The sequence below is a fragment of the Arvicanthis niloticus genome, chromosome 18 (assembly GCF_011762505.2).
Source record: "Arvicanthis niloticus isolate mArvNil1 chromosome 18, mArvNil1.pat.X, whole genome shotgun sequence".
Classification (NCBI taxonomy): domain Eukaryota; kingdom Metazoa; phylum Chordata; class Mammalia; order Rodentia; family Muridae; genus Arvicanthis; species Arvicanthis niloticus.
Window position 1 is genome coordinate 33,162,216 of NC_047675.1, and position 16,940 is coordinate 33,179,155.

General features: G+C 44.6%; 1 protein-coding gene across 2 annotated transcripts in view; it reads right to left on the bottom strand.

The window, feature by feature from the left end:
* Window positions 1-15,555, bottom strand: part of Terf2 (telomeric repeat binding factor 2) — a 28,997-nt gene extending 13,442 nt beyond the window's left edge. The window contains exons 1-5 of one of the 2 annotated variants that reach the window (XM_034522971.2): window positions 15,150-15,555; window positions 14,960-15,055; window positions 13,848-13,978; window positions 3,677-3,763; window positions 1,490-1,636 (exon numbers count right to left, since the gene is read on the bottom strand). In XM_034522971.2, coding sequence (XP_034378862.2) covers window positions 1,490-1,636; window positions 3,677-3,763; window positions 13,848-13,978; window positions 14,960-15,055; window positions 15,150-15,528 — 840 coding nt within the window. In that variant the 5' untranslated portion in view covers window positions 15,529-15,555. The remainder of the gene's footprint in view (window positions 1-1,489; window positions 1,637-3,676; window positions 3,764-13,847; window positions 13,979-14,959; window positions 15,056-15,149) is intronic. The other variant, XM_034522970.2, reaches the window with a different exon arrangement.
* Window positions 15,556-16,940: the final 1,385 nt, after the last annotated feature.

A 16,940-nucleotide genomic window follows, 5' to 3' on the forward strand; every position in this document is an offset into this window, starting at 1 on the left:
TTTGTGTATATAATTTTTATTAACTCTATCCCCACAAATGTTTTGTCTTACTGACAGCTATATGAAAACCATTACTAACACTACACAGGAAGCTCTAGGCAGGACATTCTTGCCTAACTCTGTCCTTCTGTTTTCCTCTTACTCTACGTGTTAGACTGTTCCATTCATTTCAGATACAATTCTATCCTCATGTAAGCAGAGTATGCCCCACGCACTGCAAATGTAAAGAAATGCATTGGCGCCTAGCATCCAGATACTTCCTGCAAACTAGCCCACCTACCTGCCTTACAAGTGATGGAGATTTGTCAAACAGCTGATAGAATCTATCACTGACACTAAACTACTAGGCCTTAAATCCACCATTACAATAGGCAATTTCTAACATCATCAAAATCCCCTACTTCACTCCCTCTTTTTTGGGGGGTGGGTGGGGGGGTGGGGTGCTGAAGATCAAACCCAGAAACTTTTTACATAACTGCCTTACTGTACAGAACAGTGGTGTGCTTCACCATGCCATCTCTTGAGTTCAACTAAAGGCTGTCTTTGTAAGACCAGTACAGCACAGTGGCCCACACTTTTAATCCTAGCACTCAGGAGGCACTATCATAAAGGTGGATGTATGTGTGTTCAAGGCCAGCCTGGGTTACATATCTTTCCAGGCAAGCCAGGGGTACATGGTAAGACCCTATCTCAGAGGGGTGTGGGTAAGGCAAGAGAATCACTCTGCAGTTAAGAGTGCTGGATGCTGGGCTGGAGAGATGGCTCAGTGGTTAAGGGCACCGACTGCTCTGCCAGAGGTCCTAAGTTCAATTCCCAGCAACCACATGGTGGCTCATAACCATCTAATGGGATCGGATGCCCTCTTCTGGTGTGTCTGAAGACAGCTACAGTGTATTCATACAAATAAACTAAATAAGTCTTTAAAAAAAAAAAAAAAAGTGCTGGATGCTCCTGTGACCCAAATTTGATTTTCAGCACCTATATGGAGGCTCAAAACACTATCTCCAGCAGTCTCAGGGGATCTGACACCTTCTGGCCTCTACGAGCATCACACAAATGTGGTGCACAGGTATCTGTACAAGCAAAGCACAAAATGAGAAGGGGGGGGGGGAACCTCTCAATTTGGCTCGTGTGGACTGTGTCACACTTTCAGCCTCTCCTTCCCTACCTCACACACCAACTCCCATCACCTCTCAGCTCAGACTCCGCTGCTGTAGGAAACTGCTGTAGGAAACGCGTGGATTATAAGAGAATGTGCTACTTTAACTATGATCCTGGTCACATGTAACAGGATATAAACGCAGGTAAAAGAAACCAGGTAAGTCCCATGTGCCACAGGCAGGAGCTCATCTTAGGCCTCTCACAGGCATTCAGGGCTATGCATATAACCCAGTCTCTGTCACACACTCTTTTCACTTCTAAATTTCCATTCCCACTCATGCTCAAGGACCCAAACATGACTATAGGAACTGAGGAGGACAAGGCACACCGTGAGGAGGTAAGGCTCTGTGTCATCCAGGTGGCTCTCCAGGAAGCGCAGCATCTTCTGCTGGAAGATCTCATAGGAAAAGTTCTGGATAACAGGGTGGGCCAAGTTCTTTTCCCGGATAATGCTCAGGAGATCAGTTCTTAGCTTCTACATGGAAGATTGACAATTGCAACAGGATAAAGAAGAGAACAATAAACATCAGGGCTGAGCTGGGACAGTACACCACCAAAACATTTGTAATGCTGTCCAGCAATTCAAAGGACTGTTGACTAGCCGCGGTCCAGCCATGCTGGGTTACTATGCAGCTAGTGATGAAAAGGGAAGAGCAGCTTCACTGTGTGTTAATAGAAAATCCCTTGCTATAGGATCGAGAGGAAGAAGTCTAAGTGTTCAAATCAGTGTAGAATCTGTCTGTGTCCTGTCTGCAGACGAAGGACACAATGGGTTTATGTGCACACATATCAGACTTGCTGGTAGATGGTATCTCTGAAAGGGTGAGACTGACAATAGCTGCCTCTGAGAGCAGCAACAGGCGAAGGCCAGACAAGGGAAGTTTCACTCAGCTCTTTTGTCACTCCTGGCTTTCTTACAACTTAAGTTTTATTATTATATATATGTATATGTGTGTGTGTGTGTGTGTGTGTAATAGCACAAGTGTGGAGGTCAGAGGACAGGCAGGTCTTGGGTCCTGGGGATGGAACTCAGGTTCCCAGGCTTGACGTCAAGCACCTTTATCCAATTTTACAGACCCTTAGAATACTTTTTGAATTTTGTACTACATACTAGCTCTTCAAAAATCAAGGGACTTTTGCCAGGCATGATGGTACTTGAGAGGTAGAGGCAGACAATATCTGTTAGTCTGAGGGCAGCCTGGTCTACTTAGTTCAATAATAGCCACAGCTACATAGAGAAACCTTGCTTCAAAACAACAAAAAGGGATAAAGTGGGCTGTGCACGTGTCTGGTGCAGGGTTCACACCCAGACATGTTAGATAAATGCCTTACCATTGAACAACATTCCCCAACTAAAATTTACATTTATAAAATAATTTGTGGGAAGGGAACACAACTGAGGATGTAGTTCAAAATGACCCCACCCTTTTGACAGGAAATGGAGATATTAAGTCCTTCCCAAAGTGGCCTTCCAAGCCTGCAGGGCTAGCTAGCGTTTATAGTCTCATACTTTTTGTTGAACATCTGGTTATCAACTACTTAAATGTTCTATCACAAAGCCAACAGAACAAGGAAGATAAGTAGCTTGAAAAAAACTGAATCTTGAAAGGCCAGTCTCAGATACTGAAGCCAGAGTCAGAGTCGCCTTAAATATAAAAACAGGACCTGAAACATGTTCAAGCAATCTAACTGTGTGGCATAAACTAGCCTTGAACTAGCTATAGCCCAAGGCAGTCCCCAGACTTGCAGTCCTTTTGCCTCTCTGAGTGACAGAAGAAGGAGAAGCAGAGCAGTAAGAGACATGTGGAGGGACCCAATGGCAGAGAAGTTGGGTTGAGCTAGACACTACCTGAGAGATGGCCCAAGCAAACAGGCCAACAGCCTTATACTATGCAGATGTCTCTGTGTATTTATTATTAAAACCCCAAGTGGGACCCCAAAAGCCCCATAAGCAAAAGCTCTGAGAGCTTGGAATCAGACAAGATGTTGGGTTTTTTTTTTTTGTTTGTTTGTTTGTTTTTGTTTTTTGTTTTTTGAAGACAGGGTTTCTCTGTGTAGCCCTGGCTGTCCTGGAACTCACTCTGTAGACCAGGCTGGCCTCAAACTCAGAAATCCACCTGCCTCTGCCTCCCAAGTGCTGGGATTAAAGGTGTGCGCCACCTCCGCCCGGCCGATGTTGGGTATTTTAAAAGTGAATACTTAGATAATTTCTTCTTCTTCCTCCTCTTCCTCTTCTTCTTCTTCTTTTTTATTTTAATTTTTTATTTTTATTTATTTTTTTTTGGAGACAAAGTCTCACTCTGTAGTTTTCTGGCTCGCCTAGAATGCACTATGTAGACCAGGCTGGCCTTGCAAACATCTACCTGCATCTACCTCCCCAAGTGGTGGAGTTAACAGTGTGTCTTACCACATTTGGGATAGAGGACATTGCTAACAAAGAACCCTTCTTCATTACTGCTCCACAAAAACCAGTGAGAAGGATTAAGTCACAGGAATAAAAATATATCAAATTTACCTGAGTTGTGGGGTCCTTGGACATGTATTTTTTCAAAATTTTTGAAGCCTTTTCAAACTCTTTGTTTTTGATACAAATAATGACAGCCTATAAAAGGGAGAAAAATGTAAAAGTTCAGTAATGACAATTGTCATTAAAATATCAAATACCAAAACACACTCTGCTGAAAGGCTAAATCTTATAACTACCTATGAATGTTTTCACACTATATCAAATTCCTGTATTTAAAAGCCAACATTATTGTTCAAGTACTATCAGGAATCATACATGTAGTTTTTTGTTTGTTTTTAATACTTGAGTCAAAAGTGTATTGCCTGGGCTACAGACTCTTAGCCAAGCTGAGCCGGGCTGCCTCAGGAAAGAGAACAGAGAGGAGTTATAGCAGAGTCTCAGAATTTCAGGTCTATGGAACAATTGATCCCAATCCTTTTTGGGAACAAGAGCTTTGATATGGGTTGGGGCTCAGCTAGAGAAGACATAATGTGGGGATCTGCTGACCAGCCAAGAGCCAGGTAGGAGCAGACACTCCCATCACAAGAGGAGAGAGACCCTGAGAAAGCAAACACAGAAAAGGCAGCGGTGACTGGGCCCCTGAGAGGACACTTTTACATGCTAGCAAGTACAGCCATGCAGGGCAGATGGAACCCGTGTCAAACACCCATCAACAAGCAGGCATGACCATAAATTCTTAGAAGAGGCAAAATTAATCATCTTTTCAGATGACCTTGCTTATGTACATATCATTTCAGAAGAAATGGTATTATACTTACTTAACACAGCTTTTATTTTTTATAAACCATAACAGTTCTGTTAGGTCTAACTACATTTAACTTGTACACAGAAAAACTGTTTAGAGGATATGGCATGAAATATTAACATGCCCAAACGTCTGTATCTGCAAGAATACTAAACTAATACCCTCCTCCATGCCCACTTCCTAAACTCTTCTTTTTGCTATATTGTGTCTTTACACAAAATATTATAAAAGTGGCACTATTTCTTACTTTAGGTAGAGTATCATAATCACATAAAACTCAAATCCTCCTGCCTTAGCCTCCTGAGCTGAGATTACAGACACTGGCCAGCAGACAGAGCCCTGAACCAGCTGTGTCACTTCACACAATGTGAGTCCGTGAGCTGTGCTGAGCTGAGCTGTGCTGAGCTGAGCTGTGCTGAGCTGAGCTGAGCTGAGCTGAGCTGAGCTGAGCTGAGCTGAGCTGAGCTGAGCTGACCTGTGCTGCCAGGCTCCATCTTCTTGCTGCTGAGCACAACTGTATTGTTTGGGACATATTACAGTTTATTCATTTATCCACTCAAGAACAGTTGGGAGGTCACAGTTTTTGGTCATTATAAACAGACACGATAAAACAGGTTTTATCATGTGTGACCAACTCTTCAACTCTGACGTAAATACACAGGAGTTGGATTCTTGGAGCATACTTGTTTAACAGGGTAAGCGGCAGCCAAACTCTTATGGTACAGAATAGGTGTACTACTTAGCATTTCTATCAGCAGTGTGCAACTGTTTCAGTTATCCACACCCCCCTAACATTTGCTAATGACCCCATGGGGTTCACAGTTCCTGGAGGTACTACAATACCAGGCTGATGGGTGGAAGGGCCTAGCCTATCATCCAGCTCTAAAAATCCATTTAACATATTGTCCTTAGATGGAGGAGGAAGTTTCAAATACTAAACTGTTAAGATCAAATACTACAGCCAGGTGGTGGTGGTGTACACCATTAATTCCAGCACCAAGTAGGCAGAAGCAGGCAGATCTCAGAGTTCTATGCTAGCCTGGTTTACAGAGTAAGTTCTAGAACAACCAGGGATATACAGAGAAACCCTGACTCAAAAAATTCAACACCCCTCCCCACCCCTACTATCCCCCAAAAGAAAAGAAAAAATAGACTTTAGAGGCAGGAGAGATGGCTCAGTGGTTAGAGTGCTTGCTACTTTGCAGAGGACCAGAGTTCTGGTCCCAGCACCTGTGCCAGGAAGCTCACAACTGCCTATAATACAAACTCCAGATCAAAGCTCCTTTTTGGCTTCTGTGGGTACCTGGCACACAGTATATATTCACACATTTCATTTCATTCATTAATTCATAGGGTTTTTTTGTACTTTGTTTGTTTGAGATAGGAGTCCTCTGTGTAGCCCTGGCTGTCCTAGAACTCACTCTGAAGACCAGGCTGGCCTCAAGATCCACCTGCTTCTGCCCTTTGAGTACTGTGTGATCAAAGGCGTGCACCACCACTGCCTGGCTTATATTTTTAATTAAAGATGTTTTAATTTTTAATTTTGTCTGTGTTTTCCTACATAGATCTATGTGCCCTGTGGAGACCAAAAAAGGGTGTTGTTGGATCATCTAGGACTGGAGCTATAATGGCAGCTGAGTAGGTACTGGAATTGAACTCAGAACCTTCACAAGAGCAGCAACTGCTCATAAGCACTGAGCCTACTTTCCAGTCCCCACATAGTAAAACAACAAACACATGTGTTAGCCATTTGGGAGGTGGAAGAAGCAGAAGTAGATCAAGGTCCATCTTAGTTCAACAAAGAGCCTAGGTTATAGAATATCATATAGCAAAATAAGATAATATAGTTTCACTGTTTAAATGTTACTAAATCACAGGGCTAGCTCAGTGGTTAAGAACACATGCTGATCTTGCAGAGAAACCAGGTTCAATTCTCAGCACCCACATGGTAGCTCACAGCCGTAACTTCAGGTCCAGGGGATCTAATGATCTTCTGACCTTGGTGGACACCATGCATGCACATGGTCCATAGACATACACGCAAGCAAAACACTGATACATTTAAAAATGAAATAAATCTCAGGACCAGAGAGATGGCTCAGTGATTAAGAGCACTAGTTACTCTTCCAGAGGACCTGGATTCAGATGGCAGCTCACACCTATCTGTAACTCCAGTTCGAGGGGATCTGACATCTCACACAGACATATATGTAATCAAAACACCAATGTACGTGGGTGCACACAGACACAGAGACACAGAGACACAGACAGACACACACACACACTCAATTCACTCACACAAAAAACCCTAAACTTAAAAACTTGACCAAAGGCCGGGCGGTGGTGGTGCACGCCTGTAATCCCAACACTTGGGAGGCAGAGGCAGGCGGATTTCTGGGTTCGAGGCCAGCCTGGTCTACAGAGTGAGTTCCAGGACATCCAGGGCTACACAGAGAAACCCTGTCTGGAAAAACCAAAAAAAAAAACCAAAAACCAAAAAACAAACAAACAAACAAAAAAAACCTTGACCAAAGCCGGGCAGTGGTGGCGTACACCTTTAATCCCAGCACTTGGGAGGCCGAGGCAGGTGGATTTCTGAGGCCAGCCTGGTCTATAGAGTGAGTTCTAGGACATCCAGGGCTACACAGAGAAACCCTGTCTGGAAAAACCAAAAAAAACAAAAAAACAAAAAAACAACAAACAAACAAACCAAAACAACAACAACAACAACAACAACAAAAAACAAACCCTCAAATGGCTATTATTAGCCAAGCATGGTAGTATAGACCTTGAATCATACCAGGTGAATTTCTGGGTTCAAAGCCTATCTAGTAAGTTCCAGGCCGGGGCCTCAAATAGTCTCAAAACAACAACAAACAAACAAACAACTAAACCAACCAACCAACCAAAGCACTTTAGCTCAGTGTGATAGCTCACACTTGTAACCTCAGTGCTTAGGCTACAGAATGAGACTATTGTCTCAGGAAGAGGGAGGTACATAGGTTTGGACATACATACATACATACATACATACATAGTTATTTATATATCATAGCTAAAAGTCTCTTGTCAGATATGACTTACAAATATTTTCTTCCAGTTCTGTTTATCCTTCTATGTAGTGTTTCCCCTCAGAACAAAAGTGGGTTGTTTGTTTGTTTCTCAAGACAGGGTTTCTCTGTGTAGCCTTGGACGTCCTAGAACTTATTCTGTAGCCCAGGCTGGCCATGAACTCAGAGATCTGCCTGCCTCTGCCTCTGAGTGCTGGGATTAAAGGTGTGCCCCACCATGCCCAGCTAGAACAAACGTTTTAACTTTTGAAGCCCCATGTATCAATTTTTCCTCTTGAGGATTTTTTTTAAAGGCTTATTTACTTTTATTCGTGTATATGAATGTTTTGCTTGTATGTAAGAATGCACAAATTGTGTGTACCTGGTGCCCATGAAAGTCAGTAAAGGGCACAGGATCCCATAGATGGTTGTGAATAGCCATGTGGGTACTGAACCAAACCAGGGTCTTCTGCAAGAACAAGTGTTTTTAACTAAACCATCTCTCTAGCACCCACCCCAACCCCATTCTTTGTGTCCAGGTAAGACTCCTTTGTAATGCAGAAGGCCCTTAAACTCCTGTTCTCCCTGCCTCCACTCCTACATGCTGGGTAGCAGACATGCAGCACTTAACTGAACCTGACATGCTAGCTAAAACAACCTTCTTTTATGCTTTCTTCAAGTGATTCATGGTTTTAAGTTGGGTGCAGTGACCAATGCCTTAAATCTTTGCACTTGGGAGGTAGAGGCAGGCATTTGAGGCCAGTCTACATAGCAAGGTCCAGGACAATCAAGGTTACAGAGTCATCCAGTCTCAAAAAAAGCAAAAACCACTAACAACAAAAGTTTCATGGTTTTATATTTTACAATTTCTTTATGATTTATTTTGAATTATTTTTTGGTATGAACTGTGTTCATGGTCATGACTCATGTTTGCATAGTAACATCCCATTGTTTCAACAGCAACTGCTGGAGACTGTCCTTTTTCATTTAATGCATTTAGTGATTGAAACGCTGTCATATTGTCAAAGATCCATCTGTCACATGTATGGCAAGGGCTTCATGTTCTCTCACTTACTCGAACGAACGCACACACGGATGCACGCGCACACACTCTCTAGCACACTCGCTCACTCACTCACTCACTCACTCACCTACACCCGGAACCAGGGTCTCCCTTACCCCACTCATCCCTGTCTGTATCTTTTGTTCTGGTTACTTTAGTCCATTTGCCTTCTCTTACATGTAACATCAGCTGATGAGATTGCAATAGGAACTGGATTAACTAGAACAAATAGAATCTTAGGGACACTGAATCTTCCAACAGCCAAATGTGGTGGTGCTTGCTTTTAATCCCAGCAATCAGAGAAGAGGCAGGTGGGTCTTTTGAGTTCCAGGCCATTATGGTATACAGAGTGAGTTCCAGGCCAGCCAGAAACAGCTACAGAGGAGACCCAGTCTGCACCCTGCACCCCACCCCTGTGCTTTGCCAGTTATCACCGCTCAGCACAGCTGCTACCAGAGCAGTACTGCCTGGGGCCAGAGCAGGAGCTAAAGGATAAAGAAAAAGAAAGACAGATTTTCCTTCTATTATCTCAATCAATGGGAAAGTTCCTGAGGCCAGAAACAGAAGGACTTTTGGGACTTTTCTGTTCATACCTGGAGTACATGTCCAGGTGTTCAGGATGCCTAACTGGAGTCCATTCTAGATAACACAAGAAGAAAATGGTAACCACTCCGCACTAGTCTTGGTCTTCTTCTCCTGCCTCACCATTTACACATCCGACTCTTCAACAGCTGTTCCGCACTGTGTGCATCAATAAGGAGAAGCGGCTCTGTGCTCTACTTGCCCAGAGCTGGAACACAAGCCACCCATAATTTAATTTGTGAGACAGGACAGCAGATGTGAATACTTTCAAAACTGAAGTCTATGCTGTGAGCTTGACTTTATATGTTAATTTCCTACAGCTTTCAGGAAAAGGTCTAATTCCTTCTCTCTTGTATTTATTAAGATTCTTAGACTGTAACCCTCTGAATGGTCTCTGGTTAATTTAGACAAATAGGACATTATAAGCAGACTTTCAAAACAGGTAAGATAGGTTTATAATGGGAAAAAATGCCAAACAACTAAAGCTGACACAAATAAGAAACCATAAGGCAGCAGAAAAAAAAAAAAAATAGCAGCTGGGGATAGTGGTACACACCACCCAGCTCTGGGAGGCAGAGGTATGCGGATCTCTGAGTCTGAGGTTACCCTGGTTTACAGACGATTTTCTCTTTCCTGCCTTCTTTTCCATTTTCTTTCTTTCTTTCTTTTTTTTTAAAGACAGTCTCTTTATATCCTGGCACTTACTATGCAGACTAGGCTGGCCTATGGAATTAATGTCAATCCTCCTGCTTCAGCCTTCTGACTGCTGGGATCAGAGTCTGAGTGTTTCCAGACACTGCTTCATCTTTGACTTCAGCCTTTCCCTTGGGTGTTGGCACTGGGGACTCATGTGGATATGGCGGCAGCAAAGTGTGAGCTGTGGAACTACACCATGGCCTTAGTCTTCAATATTGTCTCATTGTTTACTGTGTATGTCCATGGATGTGGACCAGAGCATGTGCTATGGTGCTCATGAAGAGTTCAGGACACGTTCTAGTTGTTTCTCCCCTTCTACCATGTTGCACTAGGCTGGGGTGTAAGGTGTAAGTTCTGGCTGTCAGGCTTGGCAGCAGGTGCCCTCACCTGCTGAGCCAGCACTCTCTTTTTTAGATAGGATCTCATTAAGTTTACCATGCTGGCCTTGAACTTCCTCCAGCCTCCTAGAGAGCTAGGACGTACAGGCCCTCATTAGTCCTACTCTCACATCAAACCTTAAGAAGCAAAGTCTCATTTTTAAAAAGCTTTATTTTGCTCCCAGCACTTGGGAGGCAGATCGGGAGGCAGTCCAAGACTAGCCTGGTCCACAGATCAAGTTCCAGGATATAGGCCTGGAAGACAGCCAGGGCTATACAGAGAAACCCTGTCTCAAACCCCATCCCCCAAATTATTTTATGTGTATGGGTGTTTTGTCTGCATTTATGTCTGTGCACCAGGTATGTGCAGTGCCTGAGAAGTCCAGAAGAGGGCATCAGATTCCCCTGGGACAGGAACTACCATAGATTGTGAAGCACCATGTGGACAGTAGGGTCCTTTGGAAGAGAAGCCAGTGCTCTTAACCAGGGCACCACTCTTCCCTGACCAATAAACAAACTTAACAACACCCCCACGCCAAACAGTCTCACTACACAGAAGAGGCTGGCACCTGTACCTGCCCCTGCCAAGTTAGTGCTGGGATTAAAAAAGCACACTACCATGCCTGGCTCAGCGGGTAAAAGAGTTTGTCATAAAAACTGAAGAGAATTGGTTCAATCACTATACCCTATGTAGAGAGGAAAAAGACTTCACAAAGTAGTCCTTTGGTCATCATACAGATTACCCACATGTACACACACAGACATACTTATTGATAAAAACTTTATACAAGGAATTGCCATGTTTTAGAAACTTGAGTGTCCTCTGAAAGAGCCTCAAGACCTCCAAAAATTTCTGAACATGAATTGAGAAGTTCTAACTTAGTTTACTAAGTTAAACATTTTTTTTTTAATTACCCACAATCTTTCTTCCACCTTACTGAGGCAGGGTCACTCAATCAAACCCAGAGCTCTCAGATATAGCTGGCTTCCTCAGTTATCCTGGAGATCTCATCTCTGCCTTCTGAGGCTGGGTGATCGCACCTCCATGCTCACCAGCATTGACATTGGGGAGCTAAACTCCAGTCAGTGCTGAGCCGATGAACCATACCCCAGTCCCCGTTTTAATACTTTTTCGAGAAAGGATTTCTCTGTGTAGCCCTGGCTGTCCTGGAACTTGCTCTGTAGACCAGGCTGGCCTCGAACTCAGAGATCTACCCACCTCTGCCTCCAGAGTGCCTTGACTAAAAGCATGCACTGCTACCACCCAGCATATTTTAGTACATTTTAAAATAAATTATTTTGCCCACTGTGATAGTAAATGTCTTTAGTCATAGTACTTGGGAGGCCCAGAGGCAAGAGGCAGATCTGAGTTCCAGACCAGCCTGGTCTAAATAGCACGTTCTAGATCAGCCAAGGCTACACAGTGAGACACTGTCTCAAAAACAAAATAATAAATTACTCTAACAATTTACAGAGCTTAAATGAACCTAGGCACTCCACAGTATTTTCTAAGATACCAACTAAGAGACTCTAGGACACTAAATGAGAAACTCAGCAATTTCAGAAAATTTTCAGTTATTTTGAAAGGAGGATATCAAAGCAGCTGTGGCCCAGGCTCTAAAGTCCTCTGTGAGTCTCACCTCCTGCACAATCCCATTGCAGCTGATACCCCACAGCTGTCTACAGTGACACAGTCCCATGTGTACACTACCCTACAGCTGGTCCACAGTCTAAGTCCTGCTATTAGCCACACCAGATGTGGATCAGAACTTTCAGACCCTAGACAGGATCTTCTTACCTGAGGCTTGCTTGCAACTCAAGACCCTCCCACCTAAGCCTCCTGAGTACTGGGATTTCAAATAAGCATCAACATTCCCAGCACCAGCTGAGTCTCCAAATGACTGCAATCATGTTTATTATTCCTGTAGAGCTAAGGATTAATATAAGGTCTGTCACACGGGAGGCACAGAGACTACCACCAAGCCCCAGCACCTCCAGCTGACAGTTTACTATAACTGTATTTAAGAAAACCTGAGTCAGAGCTGCCCCGGTAGGCCACTGGCCTCCTGAGCTTCGGCAACTCAAGGCTAACTGTCACTGTTTCAAGCTGCTACATCTTAGAGTACTGTGTTATACTGAAGTGACAGTGACAATACAGGATAGGAGTGTAGCTTGGCTATTTGCTACTATTACAGCAGAATTGCTGTTGTGAGCCTCAATGTAGGTGGTGGGAACAGAACCTGGGTTCTTTGAAGGAGCAGTCAGTGCTCTTAACCACTGAGCCATCTCTCCAGCCCCAAGGAGTTTAGGCTCACAAACATTACAAACAAAATGTAGAACATGAATGTAATAACTTAGCTGGTTGTGTGGTGTAAGCAGCACTGAGGAGGCTGAGGCAGGAACACAGAGGTGATGGCTACTCTGTATACAGTAAGACCCCATTTCAAAACAAATCCTCCAAATAAACAAAACCAGAAAGAGACCCATGTACTTAAGTAATAAAATTATAATGTGCACATGCCTACAAGTCTTATACTCCTCTACAAGACAGGTCAGATGACAAAGCTACAGTCCTTATTTCTACAAGGGCTGCACATGTTACTATAACCAGGTAACACTTCTTCCATTCAGAACAATCTGAGCTATTCTCAGAGTACCCCTGGGATTCTACTCCATTGCTAAGGATTTTTCTGGCATTTCCCCCTCAACATAACTTGACTTACCTATACTAAAAACCTACAATGGATTATTCCTCTTTGAACTAAACACCAATTATCCAAGCATTCTTTGAAAGACTAACCAGTAGTTCCTACTCCAGGACCTTACCCAAACAAATGTCTGTTTTCTTTAAAACAGAATATTTGAGTATCCAGTATAGAGCTTGTGAAACAGGGTTTCCTCCCTCTACCCCTAAGACCTCGCCCTTTGCAGAAGTTCTCTTCGTCTGTTAGCCTTAACTTTCCTGCCTCTTCCACCCCAGCTATGTGCATGCTTCCACACCCTCAGCTTTGATTACTGAAGAAAACCAGAGCCACTTCTGTTCTTTTTAAAGCATTCTTCTTGAAGCCAACTGAGCCCCGACATTCCTAGACACTCCTTAGCTTTGTTATTCTGGAGTATTATCTGTGCTATGCCTCTTCCCTGGTTGACTCTGACGCTACTCTAGTGCACGGAATATTCCTTAGTCCTCCCTTCGGCCGTCAAAAAACTCAGCTCCACACTTCTCAAGGTCCTAACCATGCTCTGGCTTATTACAGACATATGGCGACCAAACCCAGGACCACAGGTACTGGGGGAGGGGGGAGAGGGGGCTCTTCCCAGCGCTCCTCAATAGTACAATAATGTCCAGAACAGCAGTCTCCAAAGTCAACCCACTTCCCAGTGCAATGCTCGCTCCTGCCAAGGCCACACAGACAACCAAAACCACACAGCTATCTATACCCTCCATGCCTAGGGGACATGTGAAGAGATGACATGTCACTTGTGCGCTCTCTCTCTCTCGCTCTCTCTCGCTCTCTCTCGCTCTCTTTCTCTCTCTCTCCCCACCTGCTCTTCCCTCTACCCACACAGAAAAGATTCCACAATGAGTCCTCAAAGATCCCTGATTTCTGTTAGACAAAAAAATAAAGTAGTAAATCTGTCTTACAGCCTCTTTGACCAGTTTTCTGCTGGATTCAACCATTGAGTCTGTCAGTGTGAACTCCGTTTTAATCATCTCCAGGACATTGATAGCTGATTCCAGGGGTGTGAGCTCAGCCTCCATATCAAAGGAACAGTCTAGGACAAAACACAGTTTCCACTTTAAGCTCTTTGCTATGGAGCAGCAAGCATGTCCAAAAAGTATACACGGCTATCTATGAAAGCATGCAAACACCGTAAGACTCATTTGTATAAAGAACCATGCAAACCAGACATTTAATCTCAGCACTCAGGAGGCAGAGGACAGAGGCCAACCTGGTCAACACAGTGAGTTCAACAGCTATGGCTATGTAGTAAGATTCTGTCATTTAAAAACAAACAAACAACTAACAATAATATAAAAGGTCCATACAAACCCAGTTATATTTGCATTTATTTATGTACTTGATATATGGTCCAAATTCAAATCAACATATTTCTTTTTTTGTTTGTTTTCAAGACAGGGTTTCTCTCTGTAGTCTTGGCTGTCCTGGAACTCCCTCTTGTAGCCCAGGCTGGCCTCGGACTCAAGAGATCTGCCTGCCTCTGCATGCACCACTACACCTGGCTTCAACGTATTTCAAGTGATTTCAAGTGACTATCTTTCAATACTTTTTAACATAGCTCAATTATAACATATATGTTTGCCTCCAAAATCCAGAATAACACATCTTCCACAGATACAAGTGGCAATTTGTTAAGCAGCCGTCAAGTTCAACTTGTGTGTCTTCGGGACAGGGGACATAGTTAAGTTCACACTTAACTATGAGGGGGAAGAGGGAGAAAGATGTGCCCTTATTGATGTAACTTACTTGTAGCAACAAACATGGGTGTGCAATTAACAGGTGGGAGAAAACAAAACAAACAAACAAACAAACAAAACCACATAAAACCAGCCAAGGAACTTTAACTGGAGAGAACTAGAATTAGAGAATTCAACCACCGTTGAATGAAAAAGCCCTCCGCGGTGAAAACAGTAGTGCACTTTAACCCGGAATCTTTCAGTTCCGGATGTTAAGTTTGAAAATAACAAAACCCTACGTAAGTAAGCCCAAAAAAGAACACAAAAAATAGCCATACCTAAATTTTCTCCTTCTTCAATGCGCGACAGACACTGCATAACCCGCAGCAACCGGGACACGGTATGCTCCTTCCCCAAGGGCCTGACAAGCAACGCTGGGAAAGAAGACATGGTTGGCTCCGCGAGCCCGGGACCCCAAGTCATGCCCCCACAGACCTTGTCCTCCCTGCGGCCCGGGTCGGCCCTCACCCTGCATGATGTCCCGGATCTGCCTGAAGTCTCGGTACCGGCTACTCCTAAAGGCCCGCAGCGCCTCGTGGAAATAGAACTTGAGCACCCAGCGGTTGACCGCCTCCTCCAGCCGAGCTTCCCCCGCGCCCCGCTCTGCCGTGCCTCCCAGTCCCGGCTCGTGCCGCCCCCGTCGAGCCCGCCCGCCGCTGCGCGATGCCCGCCGGCTCGCCGCCCGCCCGCCGCTGTCGCTGCTCCCGCCTCCTCCCGCCATCGTGTTCGACCGCCGCGCGCCCTCCCCGCCCTCCCGGCTGGGCCGTTTCCTTGGCTGTGACGCCATCGGGTCACGCACAACGCCCGGGCCGGAAGCAGGGCCCGCTGTCCCGGCTCCCGCAGCCATGATACCGACGGGGTTCCAAGCCGCCCGCGGGCTTCTGGGAGGGAAAGGACCGAGATGGAGGGGGTCCGCCCACCTCCTCGGCATCCGTAGTTCCCGCTGTGCCTGCTGCAATGCTTGCTGGGGATTGAAGTCCACACAGCCCAGCCAGGCGGGCTATTTTGAAGGCTTCGCTGCAGACTTGGGACCCTGTGAAGAATATGAAAAATAAGAGCATGCGCAGTGTTAGACATTTGGCAAATTGTGAAAAGCCGTACAATAGAAAAAAGTTACTTTGTTTTGAGACAGAATCTCACTATGTACCCCTGCTTGGCTTGAAACTCAAGACATAGACCTCGAATTCCACCTCTGCTTTGCAGTACTGATATTAAAAAACAGTGCCAACATGACCAGTCTTTTTTCTTTCTTAAAAAACATGGGTTGGTTCTGGGAATCAACTCAGGTCCTCGCCATTCTAGAGCAAGCACTTTTATCAGCCGTGCACTGTCCCCAGACCCCAGTAAAAATTTATTATAAGACAGACCCTGCAAAGTTGCCCAGGCTAATTTTGAACTCACTTCAGAGCCCAGGTGCAACAAGGCTTTGGAGCCACTCTCTAAAACAGTCTCTAGCTGTGGTAATCCAAACTGCTTGGTGATCCCAGCCTGTTTGTCTTACTTAACAGGAACTAAACTATCTGCCCTCACTTCCTGACAGGTCTGCTTGTTATTGTATAAACCTTGAGCAAGTTACTTCCTCATTCATGTAACTGTTCCCCTTTCTGTCAAGCGTATATAATAGAGGTACATCAAGGGGATTGTATTAAAATGAGCTGAGTTACTATTTCTGGTTCCTGTAGCTCCTGGTTCAACAAATATTGTGTGTGTGTGTGTGTGTGTGTGTGTGTGTGTGTGTGCGCGCGCGCGTGCGCGCGCGCGCGCGCACGCACAGAGATCCAAGGATAACTTTTAGAAGTTGGTTTTTGCCTTTCATTGTGTGTGTCCAAGGGATTGAAATCAGGTCACCTGGCTTGGTCTTTGGCAAGCATCTTCACCCACTGAACCATCTTGTTGACCTCGGATTCCAAGTGCTTTTCAAGAAGCCATTTTGATGAATTCATCCAGTGCATGCTTGGAAAATCTAATTTGTTCAATGAAAAATCTGACTTTAAGGTTGGTACAGTGGTTCCTGCCTTTACACCCAGTGTAAATGTTATAGCTCTGAGGGGGGAAGTATCCTGGCAGTCAAGAGCCAAGGGACACCACAAAGTCACAGGATATCAAGCTCAGGCGAGAAGCAGCAGGATATTGAGCAAGAGACTGTGTTTATATAGGGTTTCTTGGGGGTGAGAGTGCAGCGTTCCAAGGTGAGTTTTCAAGTCCAGAGCTTGAGCTTTTGACTCTGTAGGGTAGGGGCTGGCTGGCTCCAGCCATTCA